This window comes from Pholcus phalangioides, unplaced genomic scaffold, assembly GCF_987345545.1.
Source record: "Pholcus phalangioides strain wild (caught in Gottingen) unplaced genomic scaffold, Ppha-v1.0 ptg000007l_1, whole genome shotgun sequence".
Lineage (NCBI taxonomy): Eukaryota > Metazoa > Arthropoda > Arachnida > Araneae > Pholcidae > Pholcus > Pholcus phalangioides.
In genome coordinates, this window is record NW_028301600.1 from 58,184,585 (window position 1) to 58,201,262 (window position 16,678).

General features: G+C 34.0%; 1 protein-coding gene across 1 annotated transcript in view; it reads left to right on the plus strand.

Annotated features, from left to right (window-relative positions):
- The window catches only part of LOC149085544 (protein O-mannosyl-transferase TMTC2-like), a 288,116-nt gene that overhangs the window by 238,633 nt on the left and 32,805 nt on the right, over positions 1–16,678 (plus strand). Inside the window, exon 5 of the mRNA XM_089233613.1 lies at positions 12,812–13,397. Coding sequence (XP_089089739.1) covers positions 12,812–13,397 — 586 coding nt within the window. The remainder of the gene's footprint in view (positions 1–12,811; positions 13,398–16,678) is intronic.

Genomic DNA, 16,678 nt, shown 5'->3' on the forward strand with positions numbered 1-16,678 from the left:
AACATAAAAAATTTCAAATTTAAAGTATTTAATTTAATGCGATTATAGTTAATGAATGGATATTATCGTAGACATGAATAAAAATTTTACGCATACATATTTGCGTATACGCAGCATGTTAAATCTTACTTAAATCGGATGTAAATAAAGTTTATTATTGTTATTTCGTTATTGGACATAGAAGCCTAGTTAGAATGTAAAATAAATGATAGTTGTGTGGGACAAGGCAGAGAAATATCAACCAAATTGGCACATTTTTATGGGGGAATGCATTAGGGGTGCAATTTTCACTTTAATCGAGTATAATTAATGCATTTTCTTTCATCTCTCTTCTGAATAATTGAATTCTTTATCTATGTTTATGCATCCCGTTTCATGCGTTTGCGGTCGAATAAGTTTCATCAAGCGTATTTTCATATGGTATAGATAAGTACATACCTATATACGTATAAAGTCTAGAGACACGCATATGCGTGAAACAGAAGTTTAGCCTTATTCAATTTAATATGTCAACTTTTCGTATTCCAGTATCTTTTCAAACGTTTATGTCAAAGCTATCTTCTTGCTATTTGGGGTGAATTGAGAGGAGAGTACATGTATCTCTTCTCCTTTTTTTGTCCCGGAAAATCTTTTATTCGGCTCTTGTCGAAATCAGTGTACGCCCATGGGAGTGTGTGGCCGCGAATGCGAACGTCATCCGTCAGGATCTTCGTGACACAGAGAAAAAAATAAACGAAATAAAAACAGTTTCCCCGAGAAACAAATCATAGAAAATATTTTGTATGATACTCTTTCGAAACTTACAAGCTTGGTTGAACAACAAAAGTCTAGCTTTTACTCGGACTTTTTTAGTTCTTCATCAATCATTTCTAGACATATTATTGTATTAGACGTAGTAACTATCAAAATACTGTACATTTGTAATTATGTCAGACACATGGTGTGGAACTTTTGTATTTTTATTTTTCTAGCCATGAAACGTCAGAAACCATTTTGTCTTACGTACTATGTTTTCCTCCTCGCTTATGCCATTGAAAAAATATATATAATCGATAGATGCTTTCTGACCATGAAATGATCTATCGCGGGTTACACCGTAAAGGTATATCTAGTTGAAAAATATATAATAGAAAAGTTGAGCTTTCTGTATAATTAGATAGAGTATATGCTTTGAAGACGTTTCTTTTTGATAATTATGATTTAAGCAGGTACTGCCTAGAATATGCTTATTCAACGAAGTTTGTGACGTTATTTAATATCATATCAATACTTTAATATATCACGCAACTAGGTTTTTTCCAATTATTAATCTGAAAACAATGTGTGGATCCATCGCTTCTCTCATCCCGTCTGTTACGATTGCGCAACATATTTTATTGCGATATCATATATCGAAGAAAGAATTGAACATATCGGTTGTAGAGAGAAATTATTTCTTAAATTTTAAACAATCGGGTGTTATGCGCTTCAAAGAGGAAATTAGTAGATCAAAAGCCATGGAAAAAGAATTAACATTCTCCCAACTGACACGAAAGTTGCTCATTTGATACTCACGAAGATACAAACGTCTCTTCAATATATGGTCGAAATGTGTTCACTTGGGTTCAAACCTGGAGACTTGGGGAACCAGAAAAGTACTTAGAAGTCTGGGTGATGCTCTTTCCACAATTTTCAGGCATTTCAAGGATAAATGATATGTCGTATCACTGTTCATTTTAGGAAGTACCTGGATGCAGGGCTGCAACTAGAAGCTTGGTCAGCCGGGACAAGCATGCATTTTGCCTCCCCCAACCTTGTAATTTTCAATGAGAGGTAAAAGGGTGAACTTTCCGTCTTCTTTGATCCGGCGCCCAGGGCAGAATACCCGCTTGCATCCCATTCCCAGCTGCTGCTCTGCTTGGATGAATAATAATCGTAACTGTCGAAAGTTGCTACCAGAAATATCAGTAAATGATACATCCCAATCAGTCCCCAATAAAATTTCTAAGACAATACTGCTATCACCAGCTGGTATTCTTCCAGCAGTGGTCAGAAAGTTTATGTTCTCGAAGGATACGACTTATTTGTCTTCGGATACGGCTGCAGCCATAGATTCCACGTAGCAGGAAATGTGACTCATTCAAGGAGGCAACTCTGTCTGTCAGAAGAGGTCCAATTTTGAACAATTCTAATGCAAATCACTTCAATTTACAAGGTGGTAACTTTGCAAATTGGAGTCGTTTGTATTGAAGCAACTTCATTACTTTGATTGCGGTGACTATTTGCTTTAGAACGTCATACACAACAGGTTCTGTATTCTCCTAATTCATTTGGACAGTGAATTCCTCAACTATGTAGTATCGGTCGGCCCTCGCGCACCTTTTCTCACAGCCAACGTTCACCTCTCACATCAACGGCACTTGATGCTCCAATTTCTACGACAAGAGTATGTCAATATTTCACGAACTCTCCAGTTGCAGACGTACTGTAGTGCTTGGCTAAACACAAGAAAATCGCCCAGCTATTCTAAACCTGGTGAATGTGTTATTTAACATGGTGTCCATGATGCGTATATCTCACCCTGTATTTTCTCCAAGCCTATATTTCTCCAGAGCTCTATATCCCCGCCTTATTTCATCAGCTACACAACAGAAAATAGTCACAATGATATGACTCGACTGAGTATATGTATAGAACGCAGAGGAACATTTATCTTTTAATAACATACGGGGAAAAAAAATTGAAAATAGACATAAAAATAAACAAATAATACTTCGGATATTGAAAAAAAAAAAGTTTAATAGGAAACAGCAATTTTTTTACTAATCTGAAAGCCGAAATCATACTGAATGATTGCAAAAAAAAAATGAATAGAAAAATACAAAAAAAGTTACTTTATCTTTCAGTGTTCTTCTGTGTTCGACAAGCACATAATTTGCGGTACCGATTCAATATTTATTTCAAATTGAAAACTATATATATATATACGGTTTCCATGATATATATATACATCCTTAAACATCGATATACTGCCAGGTATTGATCTGAAAGAGGGGAAAGGAAGAATAGCCAGAGCGTTTTTGGAAACTCCATGATCAATTTTCTCTTGTTTTCCGTTCAAAGGAGATGAAAAGAAAGTCTTTGAAGAAAATAACGCAATCGGCTAAAAGCGGTAAAAGACATTATGCAATGACTTACGTTGTCTGATACGGAAATTACTCTGAGATCTTTCGCAGCCGAGCTTATCGGTCCAATTTTCGAGCAATATTTAAAATTAAAGGAAACAAACGATTTTTGATTTCTGTAAATTAACGTTTCCAACCGAAACATTACGAACAATAAATTTTAACTCTCCACCTTTTCCTTAGAAAATGGTTACATTACACTAATATGTATTTCAAAGAATAATATATATTCACATTTTCTTTCTTGAAGAAATTTAATTTAGATACAGAGTATGATTTCAAAGATATAGAGACTAATTTTTTTCTTATAAATCGATATCAATACGCGAAAATTAAAGATATTTGAAAGCACATGATATAATAATTTTTCTATATCCTCTTCGCTCCAGAGATACACATACGAAGGGCTCAGATGCCAATCAGTATAAGTCAATAAACATTAAAAGTAAGATAAAAGAGTTTTTTATTCCGTAGTCAGTATAAGTCGCACTATCTGCTGTTTCAATAAATAGGTAGCGACTTGAATGCTTTGGCAACTGAAAATTTTAACAATGACCCCCTGACTTTTAACCCCCGTAACACTTTTTACATTCGTTGTTGGGATTGGGAGTTGGGATGTTGAAGTATGAAAGCTGTATAACTACTTTACGATTACCAGATCACAGCAAAGTATGGGACAACTAGTTTTTTTTTAAATATGACAATGATTTATGAATACAAATTCACTTTCGCGGTCATCATTGTAAGCAGTTATAGTTGCAACATTGCAGAGGCGTAGTACTAAGAAAATAGTTGAGAGGAAGGCATAATATATATATTTTTCTTATTGATTATTGATCCATATTTCGGTTCATGGCACCATTTTTTATAAAATCATACCTGTGCTTCGAATACCGAGCAAATTTGTGACTGGTACTTATGAGTACCGTCAGTACATGGTGAGGTGTAGATTGTTTGTAAAATTTGGTGAAATCAAATTCAATTATAATTTGAATGTGCGGTTTTTTTTTATTTTTAGAACCAATAAATGAAATCTCGATGTAAGGATACTCTGTAAATTAAAAAAAATCCTAAAAAAATTCTGTAATAGGGATTATTGTTGAAGTGGGAGGCAAACCATCATCATAATGAACCATTAGATTTATACTAGTATTGATGTATCTTCTAAGTCCAAGCTGTTAGTGCCACCCACCGTTGGTAGTTATTTGCGACCAAAAAAATTATAATTAATGGATTAATTAATAAAATTCAGTTGGATGTTTCATCCCTGTAAAAGTGTTTACTGCATTACGTTTTTGTGTAGTGCCCCCCCCCCCCCAAAGTGTCCCCTTACAATAGTAAAATGAAACAAATTATGATTTTCTTCGTAGTGAAATGAATGAACATTCCTGCAACTGTATTAGTCAACAATTTTGAATTTGTATTTTTTTAATTGTAAGCGTAGAGTGCTGACGGTACTTTGAAGTAACTACGTTAATTAATTCGCTGTATTATTGAAATAAAATTTTTTTGATTTCTAGGGCAATCAAAAAAATTTTTGATAGTCATTTTTGGCTCAGGTATGAAGAGGTTACCTTCATTTCTTATAAACGATATCGGTTCTTTTTGTTCTCTACCTAGAAGATCAATTTCACTGCTTAGGTTTACGAATACTTATTAGAGTACAATCTCTACTGAATGTGGATATGCAGATGTCGTGTAGATATTTATACAGTATATAATCATCTAGAGAGGAATGAATTTCCCTGAACTTGTTTTCCAGTAGAGAGTCATGGCCTCCAGCTCTTAATCTCTCTCTGGCTCTCTCTCTCTCTTGAAAATGCATTCCGGAACTTTCGGCTCTTCTGCGGAATATTTCAAGTATAATTCACAGTACCATTTCAGCATTTCGAAATTCTAATACAGCTTTCGCCAAACCATCAAATCCGGCATGTGTCACCCTCCGGCAGCGATTGCTTTGCTTGATGGATACATCTAGTTCTCGACTGAACGCCGTCCATTATTAATTCCCTGAAATAACGGGCGCTTAATGATTACTCGAAGTCGTGGTCATATTCCCAAATACTCGTACAGTTCCTCTGTTAAGCCATTAGAAAATATCCCTCAAACATGCAATATATCATAAACACACGTTATAGATATTTATGCTTTCATAAATACCGTATATAACAATGCATTTCAGGATAGCTACATAAATTCATTATTGATAATGATCAAAATCATTTTAAATAATAAATTTCTGTCCATATATTTTACATATTGGTCCAATTCAAATCTTTTTGTCTTTTTTTTTTCATTTGATATTCTGCCTTTTAATTTTGGGAAGCATTATACAGTGTACCTAATTCAAATTGCAAGAAATTTGGTGTTAGGATAGATGTTTCATGTTATTCAAATATTTTTTTGTGTTTTCATGCACCATAATTGAATATTTAAATGAATTTTGCACCCCAAATATTTTGCATTTTTCTCGGATATAAATAATTTCCGAGGATTGTGTGATGGCACTCTCCAGTATTCATATGAAGGTTTTTAACAACTGGCTGAAGCGAAGATGAATTTAGGAAAGAAAATTCAACTGTCCTTGCGGGGAATCGAACCCATGTCGTCGAACTTTCCGGTCTATGATTTTCCGGGTGAGCGCACTAGACTACAAAGGCAACGAATATCTATCTCAATGCTTCCTTAGAACTCGTGTGCACTGAGCGGGACTACATGGTCGGACCTAACTCAGGCCAAAGCTCACAATTGCTGACACCGCCAACAGGTGGCGACTCGTCCTTAGATAAGGGTGAAATTGTGAGCTCTGACCTCATTTATCACAGCATGAGTCGCCATCTGGTGGCAGTGTCAGCAATTGCGAGCTTTGGCCCGAATTAGTTCCGACCGTCCATTTACGGTACCGTTTAGTGCACATGATCTCATCTCTAAGGCACGATTACCTTTATTCGTTGCCTTTGGTAATTGAAAAATCCACTCTAATTAATTAAACTACTATGTTGTTGATGTATCGTTTCAATTAAAAATATGCTAATGACAATATTTTACATTCGTTATTTTACATCCAATATTCGTTGCCTTTGTAGTCTAGAGCGCTCACCCGGAAAGTGAGAGGACGTGGGTTCGTTCAAAGGCAGTTGAATTATATCTTTTCTAAATTCGACAGTTGTTATAAAACCTTCATATAAACAATTTTACTTCAAAATCAATACAAAAGTACACTTAATTTATTTTTAGTAATTAATTTAAATATAAAATAATAACTTAATTTAATTTATTTTTCACTAGTACAATACTACTTTGTCCAAAAGAAAAAAATGTTCACAAATCAGTGAGGATAAAAACAGTCCTAAATAGATACGATACTAAGTATAATGTTTTTATCAGACTTTCAATTCTTTGCTATACAATATTCACAGGAAAAAGTCCTCTTCCCATTAATTTTGGAGGCTTGATATTATATTCTTTGTAGAAAAAGGAGTCTTTTTTTCTGTTGGCCACTTCCAAGCTTTTCAAGATATGGTGGTTTTTTTGTTGTCCTTAAACTTTTTTCCACCACCGTACTGTTTAAAGCTCATTCCAAACTGCATTTGTGCCGTGACTGAGTCTGGTGTGCTCACCACTCACGGTGGAGGCTTGCTTATACGTATACTAAAACTATGCTGAACAAAAAAGTTTTCATGATGCCTATACAAAAAGAAATTAACTTTTTTGACAAAATGTTTATTTACATAAGTCGGAAAAAATCCAATAAGTACTTACATTTTTTTAAAATAATAAAAGTCTTCTTCTTTCATTCAATAAATGATATATCGAAGTATTGGATGTACGAGTATCGGTAAAACATACAATTACAAAAAATTAATAAGCATGGAACAGAAAAATGTTGTTACTTCCTCAATAAGTGTATTATTATAAGTAAAACTTAGTATAAAAATATACATTATTATAAAGAACATTTTAGGTTCACTGGCGAAATTAATGTCTGGAAGTAATAGAAAACGAAGATACTCGAAACTCGAAACGAAAAATGAAACGAATGCAATTTCCCCGAAATTTGTATTGTTACTAAATTCAATTTTTTCGATTTTTATTTTAAGAATCAAAAATCGATTCATCATGATTTTAAAATAAATTAAGTTGCAAAAAGTTGCTTAACACTGACTGGCATTTTCGTAAATCTATAAAGAATAACTCACATGTGGGAGTGCATTTATATACGTCTCGAAAAGATAAACGTCATTCAATCATCTCATCGAAGGAAAAAAAATAAAAAAATAAGGAAATAGAAGAGTACATGCTCTAAATCTTACACACATAAATTCACTTCTATATATTTGACAATGGATTAACATGATGCACGAGGGCATTAAAAGAGGTAATTAATGAAAAGTCTTAAAGCTAATCACAGCAGTTTCGTGCCGAGCGCCATGGGACTAACCTTGGCGCGGAACTAACTCAGTGTATCGACTCGCGAGCAGTTCGCTCCGAGACCGTAATCTTCCCGATGTTGCATATCAAGATGTAATATCCTTTATGAACAGAGATTTCGCTCTTTCGTGATGACATATGGGATTTGGGACGTACGATGTTTGGTGTCTGGACTCTCTCGGTAACGAGACCTCGATTCCTCCCACTGTCTGCAATTAGTGTCCGTGTCATCAATCTGGATCATACGTAGCGAGCAAATTCTAATCCCTCATTTGAGCTGTCAACAATTTGTGATTTATTAGTTCGAAGATATGGCCGTAACTCTAAGCGTGTGATAACAAATTCAGAAAGAAGGTTTCTTTCTCTCTGTGAAACAAACACCGATCTGATGGAAATATTAGTAATAACAACAATAAAAAATGTTAAGCATTAAAATTTGCAAACCTTCATAAAAAACACGTCCAATCTGTTTTCTCCAACTCAGTATTTGAGATACAGTCATATTTCGATTTGTCGAATATGCAGCGGCCGGCGAGAAATTCCGATTTTGGGAGAAGTAAAAATTAAGCACATTTTTTTTAATAATAAGATATCATATGAGTAAAAATGTTAAACTGGAATAACAAAATTACAGGGTTGAATTATTCTAATGCAATCATATTTAATTATTGAATGAGAGTCACGTGAAAATTATATTCTTGGTAGAAAGAGTCACATGAAAAATTTGACTTAACTCTCTATGGTTCAAACCCCATAAAAACGTGTGTTGATTTTTTTTTTACTAAAACGGATGTGAAATGGTGTCATTAGCATGTTTTTAATTGAAACGATACATCAACAACATAGCAGTATAATTAATTCGAGTGGATTTTTCAATTAGCTAAAATGGTTAATCAAGGGTAAGATATACAAGTATGCCTATATTTTATATAATGTTATCTATAAACCAATAAAATCTTGCTTAGCAATAGTTGAATAGTACCTTGAATTTTATTTCCAATCTTTCAATTTGGTGTAATTTTATAAACCTTTAAGCACGTAAAATTTCAGTAACTCTAAAAAAATAAAAATAAACAAAAGGAATCAACTCTTTCTAGATAAAATAAAAAGTATTTTACTTATATAACCGTATTTTTTGTAATGAAGTTACACTTAAAGATGCACTTTCTAAAATACCAAAAAAAATTGAGAAAAAGAAGTTGGGAAGGGATAAAATGCATTTTTTTTTTCTGACTTTGTATTTATCCATGCATATTCAAATACAACGTTGTATACGGGTCCATAGATGGTTTGTTAAACAGATACTTGACTCATCGGAATTCAACTTAAGGTGAATCGACTGTATCACGCCTTATTTCAAATGATTGATTCTAAAGGTATATTCACATGTATGTAGCTGTCAAAAGAGATAACTTAGCTGCTATGGGACAGGGAACGTTCAAAGAAAAATGTCGAACATACACCAAAAAACATGGAGAACGTTTTGTCTGATGAATACAGAAAGATTTCAAGCGAATGTCACTTGATCGAGCGAAGGATTAAGGGTAGTAAACTGTAGGTAATGGCCTGGACTAATCGACCCCTCAGGAATAAAGAAATATATATCATGATAGCAATTGGTTATTTCCCAGGCCATACTTCTTTGTGAATGCCAGTTTCAGCCATTGAAAGCCATTCGAGAAGAATTCTGAAGCGGGTAGTATTTATTACGATTCCCTGGTTCGCAATTAGGATGACTTCCAACTCGACGCATTCATTTCTCATCCTGCTCGGAATCCGAAATTAGAAATACGTATTCCAGAATACGCTATTGCGAAACTAGTGAAATTTTTCTTCGTGACTAGTAATGAATTTCATCTTTCGAAGCTAATAAAACCCAAGTCATGGAATTAAAACTGAGCAAAAATAAAAGCTCCGAAATTCATTTTGGTCGTATTATTCACAAATAATAAATTTAAAAAAACAGATAAATGACATAAACACGTGAAATTGAAAATACGATTACGTATGTTTGTGAGAGAAAAATACAAGTAGTAGAGTGAAATATAATTTTTATAAGAGAGCCTATATACAGTTAAACAGTTGTAATTTTCGTATTAAGTCTGTTATATCGTGAAATTTTCGTGATTTTTAAAACTTCGTGACTCATTTTCTTCAGTTGTATTTACTCATACATATCGCGCGTAATAATTCGGATCATTCGACCCGAGTACTTGAAGAAAATTTCGATATCTATACACTAAAAGTCCGTTATAACGAGAACGACTTATAATGACAATTTCGCTATAACGAATGATTTACAAGTGATTGTCAAATAACTAATGTTAAAGATATTAAAAATGTTCGATAATATAGTGAGTTCAAATTTAGGAAGCATTCACTATAACGTAAAAAGAATTCTCAAAAGAGAGTGATAGTTTTTTCCTTCTCTCTCTTCAAGCATTAAACATAATGGCACAGCACATGCTCCGCGTAAAAGTTTCTGAGATACTTCTAGCAAAGTAATGGATACAGAAAAGTCAAATTGTTTTAGCCCCTTCTTCCTATTTTTGTGCTTCCACTATATACAAATGGGAATATGGGATTGCACTATAAAAGATTGATTAAAGATCTTTTACAAAACTTGAAAAATATGCAACCGATAAGCGTATCAGTTGTACCCGCTCGAATGTAACCGATGCGCTTATTGGTTGCATTTTTCAAGTTTTATTAAAGAACTTTAATGAAACTTTTATAGTGTAATCCCGACTAAGACAATATGAATCGCTTTGGTAATACAAAATTGCAAAAATGTACAAAGCGCTAAAATGTCTCGAAGAATTAACTGCTGTGATCCTAAAAATCAATTTCATGACCAGAGTTCTATTTATTCGTTAATATGATATCTAATGATCTAAAATGATATCTATCTTAATGTAGATAAAGTAGCAATTTTATAACGAGGCAGAGCAAAAAATGTAAATTCGCTTATAACGGGAAGTTCGTTATAACAATTTTCCTTGTGTTTGTGAATTGTCGTTCTAACGAACTTTTACTGTAATATACGAAGAACAATTCTGACGCTCAAATTATAATTTATGGGAGATTCATTCTCAGCTGAGATTACACATAAAGTTATTATCAGGAATATTTGATATCTTACCCAACTGACACAGCAATCACTATCTAATAACACTATTCATCAAAAAATATTGACAGGATCCCGGGGGCACAATCAAAAAGGAAATATCTTACATTTCTTAGAAGCTTTGGCAGCGATAATAATTGATTAGCGTGAACTTTTTTTGTGTCTAACACACTTTTCACAAACTATGGCTAGTGACCCTGGTAAGATCGTTCAGGAATATGCTTATCATGGTGATTGACGGTGAAGAGCTGATCATTATCCTGGAAGCATACCATTTCTTCTATAGTTCGATGTGTTTCTTTTCGGGTATTTGTTTTCTTTTTATATTCCTTTCTATCCCTGAGGCTCTTGTCTTTTGTCCTATTTGCTTCAGATTTTTTCCAAATGTAGTTTCTTCTAACAACTATCTTCCTCCATTTTCTACATGTAGAGTGTTTTTTTTTTGTTCGTATTTCTTTCGGAAGCGATTCTTCACCATCTTTTCTTTTTTCGTTTCTAGCATGGAAGATATTTTCTACACGAGACAGAATTATTATATATACGAAAGAGAGAGAGAGATAAGTAGCTCTTACCAAACAAAATGTTGTGACATTCTACATAATTTAATCACAAGGTCAAAATAAATAAAAGACAGATTTGTTCAAAAATTATCAAAGAAACTTCATCAAAGAAAGTTATCAAAAAAACTTCCAAGCAACATAAAATTTTCAAATTTTACACGATTATTTCGCTACTACAAGCTATTTTGCTATTATTACATCTGGTTTAGATTTTTTATTTTGCTTAGAATATGCAATGCAATCATGCGTCATAACTAGAGGACCGGAACTTTAGGCACTGAACATTGTAAAACACAAGCATTTAAAAAAGGCACTAAAAATGCTTGTGATGTGATAGCCATGAAGAAAAGATATGTATAATTAATGTATGAGAAGGAAAATAACTAAAAGCTAAAGGATCCAAATATCGTTAAAAAATTTACTCCGTCTGCTGTTTCTATATTAGTTTGTAATAACTGCATTTGGCCAAGCTAAGGTGATAATAAATGAACGAAAGACTTATCCCGTTGCCGAGATCTCTTCCGTCCTAGCTTCGTGGCAGAGTCCGGGACACTTTATTATTAAGTCAAAAAAAAACGAACGTACAAAACTATGACAATAGGTCGGAGCGAGTCGTTTCGCTTAACACCTTGTAGGTGAACAAGTGAGGTTGATTGGCGTTGTTAATTTCTGGGCTAGAAGACATTATCAGTTTTTATTGAGGTGAGTTCACTCACCCTGGTGGATCAGATGAAAATATAAATTTTGTGGGGCAGAAAAATACAGTATATACAATTAGGAACCGCTCGTGGCATCTCGCTTAGCACTTTTATTTCGATGAGCATTAAACGTCAGACGAGTTTACACTGTCCGGCCAAAGAAAAGTATTTGTGATCTTTCAAGCTTTTAGATCGGAGGCGATTTTATTCAACTAAATAGATAATTTGATATCATGCGAAATAATTCTACCTAAAATTTAAAAACAATAATTAGTGATTAATTGTAATTGTCTTTTAATTAAAATCTGGTCATTTCAAGCTCGATATGATTTTTATTGCTATCTGAAACTATGTTCGGCAGAGGTTAAAATTCTTTGTCACTCCTATGCCTGACAATACCTGACAAGTCTTGTGAGATTATCTCTCAGGTGCTTACTGCTATTTGCGTTAAACTGGGGCTGCGAGAGGGGGAGAGTTTCTATTAAGAGTCAATATATAATTGAAATTTTTAAAAACGCAATTCTATTGACGTCTGAAATATCTGAATTATACAGAATATCGTGTATAAAACTCGCGGATAAACGTGAACAATGTCGAAAAAAGCACACTTAACGGTATGAGATATTAAAAAAAGGTATTTTTACAAGAAAAGCTCAAAAATAGGCAAAAAAGGGCATTTTTCCTAACTCCATTCATAACTCTAGTGTGGGTTATATGCATTTTTTTTTTTTGATATTTTTGTTGAAAATATTCTAAAATTTTCAATAGTGTTGTTTATTTTAGAAAGGTGAATTTTTTTATATCTAATGATTGTTATTTCTCCTTTTTTAGTCGGGCTATCAAAACAAACCAGGACCTGTTGCCATCATCTCCAATAACAGATATCTTCATGAATGATTTCTGGGGAACGCCGTTGACTCACAGTGGTTCACACAAGTCTTACCGGCCGATATGCGTGCTGTCATTCCGCTTGAATTACGCACTAGGAGGTTTCAATCCATGGGGATACCATTTCGGTAACGTATTGCTTCACGCTCTGGTATCAGCTACGTTTTACCGATTGTCAGCTGCAGTATTCAGTGGTCGTATCATGCCGGCGATGGTAGCGGGTTTGCTTTTCGCTTCTCATCCAATCCACACTGAAGCCGTATCAGGTGTTGTTGGTCGAGCAGATGTCGGTGCTTGCTTGTTTTTTCTCCTTTGCCTGCTACTCTACATAAAGTATTGTGAACACCGTGAAAAAGAAGCTGAGAAAGGTTACCGCCGCTTCCTTTACTTGAATGGATCGATGTTGTGCGCCACGCTGTCTATGCTGACCAAAGAACACGGAGTGACTGTAATTGCAGTATGTGCTGTATATGACATATTGGTTCAAAACAAGGCTACCATAAGAGATACGTTCGCATTGTTCGTTGATGTAAGTACCAAAGCTTAATTTTTATATTTTTACTAAAACTACAAATTCACTTTATAACCGATGTTCACGCGTAAAAATAAATTATTGCACTTTTTTCCGACATCTTACGAGAGAACCAGAATCTGACATAAACTCTAGTTGATCATCTTAATTTTATTAAACTCTCGGTTCCATGAATTAGCTTTAATGCCACGCGAAGACATTTATTTTGTCATATCACGGCCATTTGATGTATACAAATGGACATATTTCACCGTGACCTACAATTTAAAACCCATGCGTACGTTCACAAAAACCGGATATTTCTGTTCTAACGACTTGGTTGTTACATGAAGTTTATTTGCGCATCGAAAAAATAATAACTGTCCGTAAGAACAACGCTGTTACAATACACAGACGAACAATAAATATGCCTTAACATGGAAAGAAGTAGCATTTGTATACACATTTAAACAAACAATAGCTTCACAAACTGTTGCAAATATATTTCATTTATTGTATCAAAAATGTACACGCTGTTTTAAATGCGTTTTCTTTCGAGCATCATTTTTCATTCATCTCTCTTTTTTTTAGTTTAGTTGGTGTGTTGTTGTTTAGCAATTCTTTAACCTAAAATTACATGTGTCGAGAGCGAAAAACAAATATACGCAATTTGCTGCTTTTAAAACCATTACTAACAAACCAAAAATAAACTAATTCTCTACCTTTAAAAACCAAGACACGTTAAATTGGAAAATTCCAACTCGAACGCATTCTTTAAAAGTAAATGCAAATCTAGTCGGAAGTCACAAATTTGTTTCTCCCTTGAAAATCAGCTTTAGTGTCAGAAGAGAGTTTGGAAATCGGTTCAACAACTTTCCGAGTAGAGAGCAAGCAGCTTTAAACTCTCCGTCTGCTTTTTAATGAGTTTAAAAGTTAAAATATTTACCTGATGGCTCATTAAAGTTCCTTTTTCTTTCCAAACTTTTTAAGCTCTGCTCTGCTGCGTATTATCCGTAGAAAGGCAATAAAGTAGTCCTCCAGCCTTCCGCAATGGTTGCGTCAAGTTCATGCCTGAGCTGCTACCTTAAGATTATATTTTATTTTTGCGGACGCAAGGCGAAGAATTTCACTTAACGGGAAAAATAGAATACCCTAATACTAATTTTACTTTACTTGCAGATCTAGTTTCAAATCTAGAGTGTCTCAACTTTCATTCTCCCGAAAGCCCATCGGTGATCAAACTTATATCTGAACAGACAACCACATAGGTTCTTCTAAACCTTAATACTATAATTTTTCAACTTTGTAATGAAATTCCACATTTGAACCCCATAAATTAGAGTTGTGGGAAGAATAATTACAGTTTATCAACCGAATTTCACATATTCGTATCGAAAAAACAATTGATTAATATAGGAATTATTGATTTTTGGAAAGACAGTTAATGAGGGAAACAAGATTTGATTGCTAAAGTTTAGTGATTGTTTTAGTTTAATAAAGAAGAAGAAAATATATCGATTATGTTTTTTTAAGAAAATATGCGGTACATTGTATGTATAGAGTGAAAAATCATGTTATGTATTCAACAGTATTTATACTAAAAAAGAAGGGTTACCTTAGCAACACTTAGATTTGCTGGTATGTGCTCAAATCCGGCTTTAACTGCAGTTCCACATCTAATTATCCCTTCGTGAGTGTAAAATAACTACGAAGTAAAAAAAAAATCAAATTATTAACAGCATTCAGCAGAAAATATGTTTCTGATAGTGATTCAAATTATGTATAGCGACTGACTATGCAAATAATGGAGTGTACTAAAATCTCGCGTAATAACGAAGCCACCTTCAATTTCAAGCCACTGCATATACGGTCTCTCAACGCCGCTTATTATAATCACGGATAATGTTAACAGACAGGTATTATTATCTATTTCGCCAAGAACGGAATGAACCATTAACATAACATGGGGGAAATCTGTTCATAGTTATCAAGACTTCGGTTTATGTTATCTTTTTTCCGTCGAAATTTTTTATTTTGGTGTATTTTGAAGCTAAGGCTTAAAAAATTTTTTTTTCCTGCAAGTTATCGTTATCAGCCTGCAAAACTATGTACGTAGTACGAGGCTAGAAAGTGTTCTCTTGCCTAACTGGTGGATAAACATTTCCGTACCTAATGCCGTAATCGGGCCGTAGTTTTTGCTATGCACGCGTGAAGCTGATTTTGCAATGGCCTTCCGATAATGAAGCAAATGTATAATTTTAAAAAGAAAAATGTCCTCTTCGCTTCAGTTCTTGATCAGTTTCTTCCAGTTCTTCAGATTCTCAGTTTTCGCCTAAAAGACTTCCTCAAGAGATCCGTGGAATGCACCATACATTATAAAAGTATCGTACTTCGAGATACACGCATTATACAGTTCCATTCTAAAAACACGGAATGATTGAACATTTTGCCACGAGTTATGTGGGAAAGGAAAAAAAAAAACGGCGTTGTCTCATATATTCCAGTATCAAGTACGATGATCAGAATGTATGGTCATCTTTCTTACTACTGGGATTTATTTCGGATTTTGTTATCAATGGGTTATTGTTATCACAAACGCTGAGTCACATTAAACGTTGTCGACTGTATATGATTTTGAGTTTTTTTCTGCCCTTGATTGTACAATATCTAAGGCGACATCTTCAGATAGTATGACAATGTAAGCCACATTTTTCGGAATTCTTGGTATTATTACGACGACTACATCCCAGAATACCATTTTATTATTTATATAAGAATTTTTGTAAGAACATTCAAGAGACATTTGCTGGTGAAATCGATTTTCGAAATGATTTCTCTTCGTAAATTCTGAGTACTGCATTACGCGGTGTTCCCTAGGGTCACCGATTACATTAAGGGGAAAAAACCACTTCAAGGAAATTCAACTAGAAATTCACTTGGTGTAGACGAAATCAACATCCACGACTTTACTTTCTTCAATTTCGTTTTTATGCCAGTAAAATCAGTTTTGCCACTTCGAAATCCATCTTCGGGAACAGTCTTTCGTTCACAGCGAAGTGAAGAGATTAATATCATTTCAAATGCTCACATCGCTGTAACTAGATAACTTCACTACAATAGCCATAACGCACCAATTTTAACCAGTTGAAAAGAAAAACTCAACCAACTGCACAGAAACTTGCTTTCTTTTACCACAAACAGTAAGAAAATTCGAGGCATTTATTTTTTTTGTCATTGTTGTAATGACCTTAAGGAGGTTAGTGCAAGATCTTGGCTTCCCATACTTTTAAACATTTAAA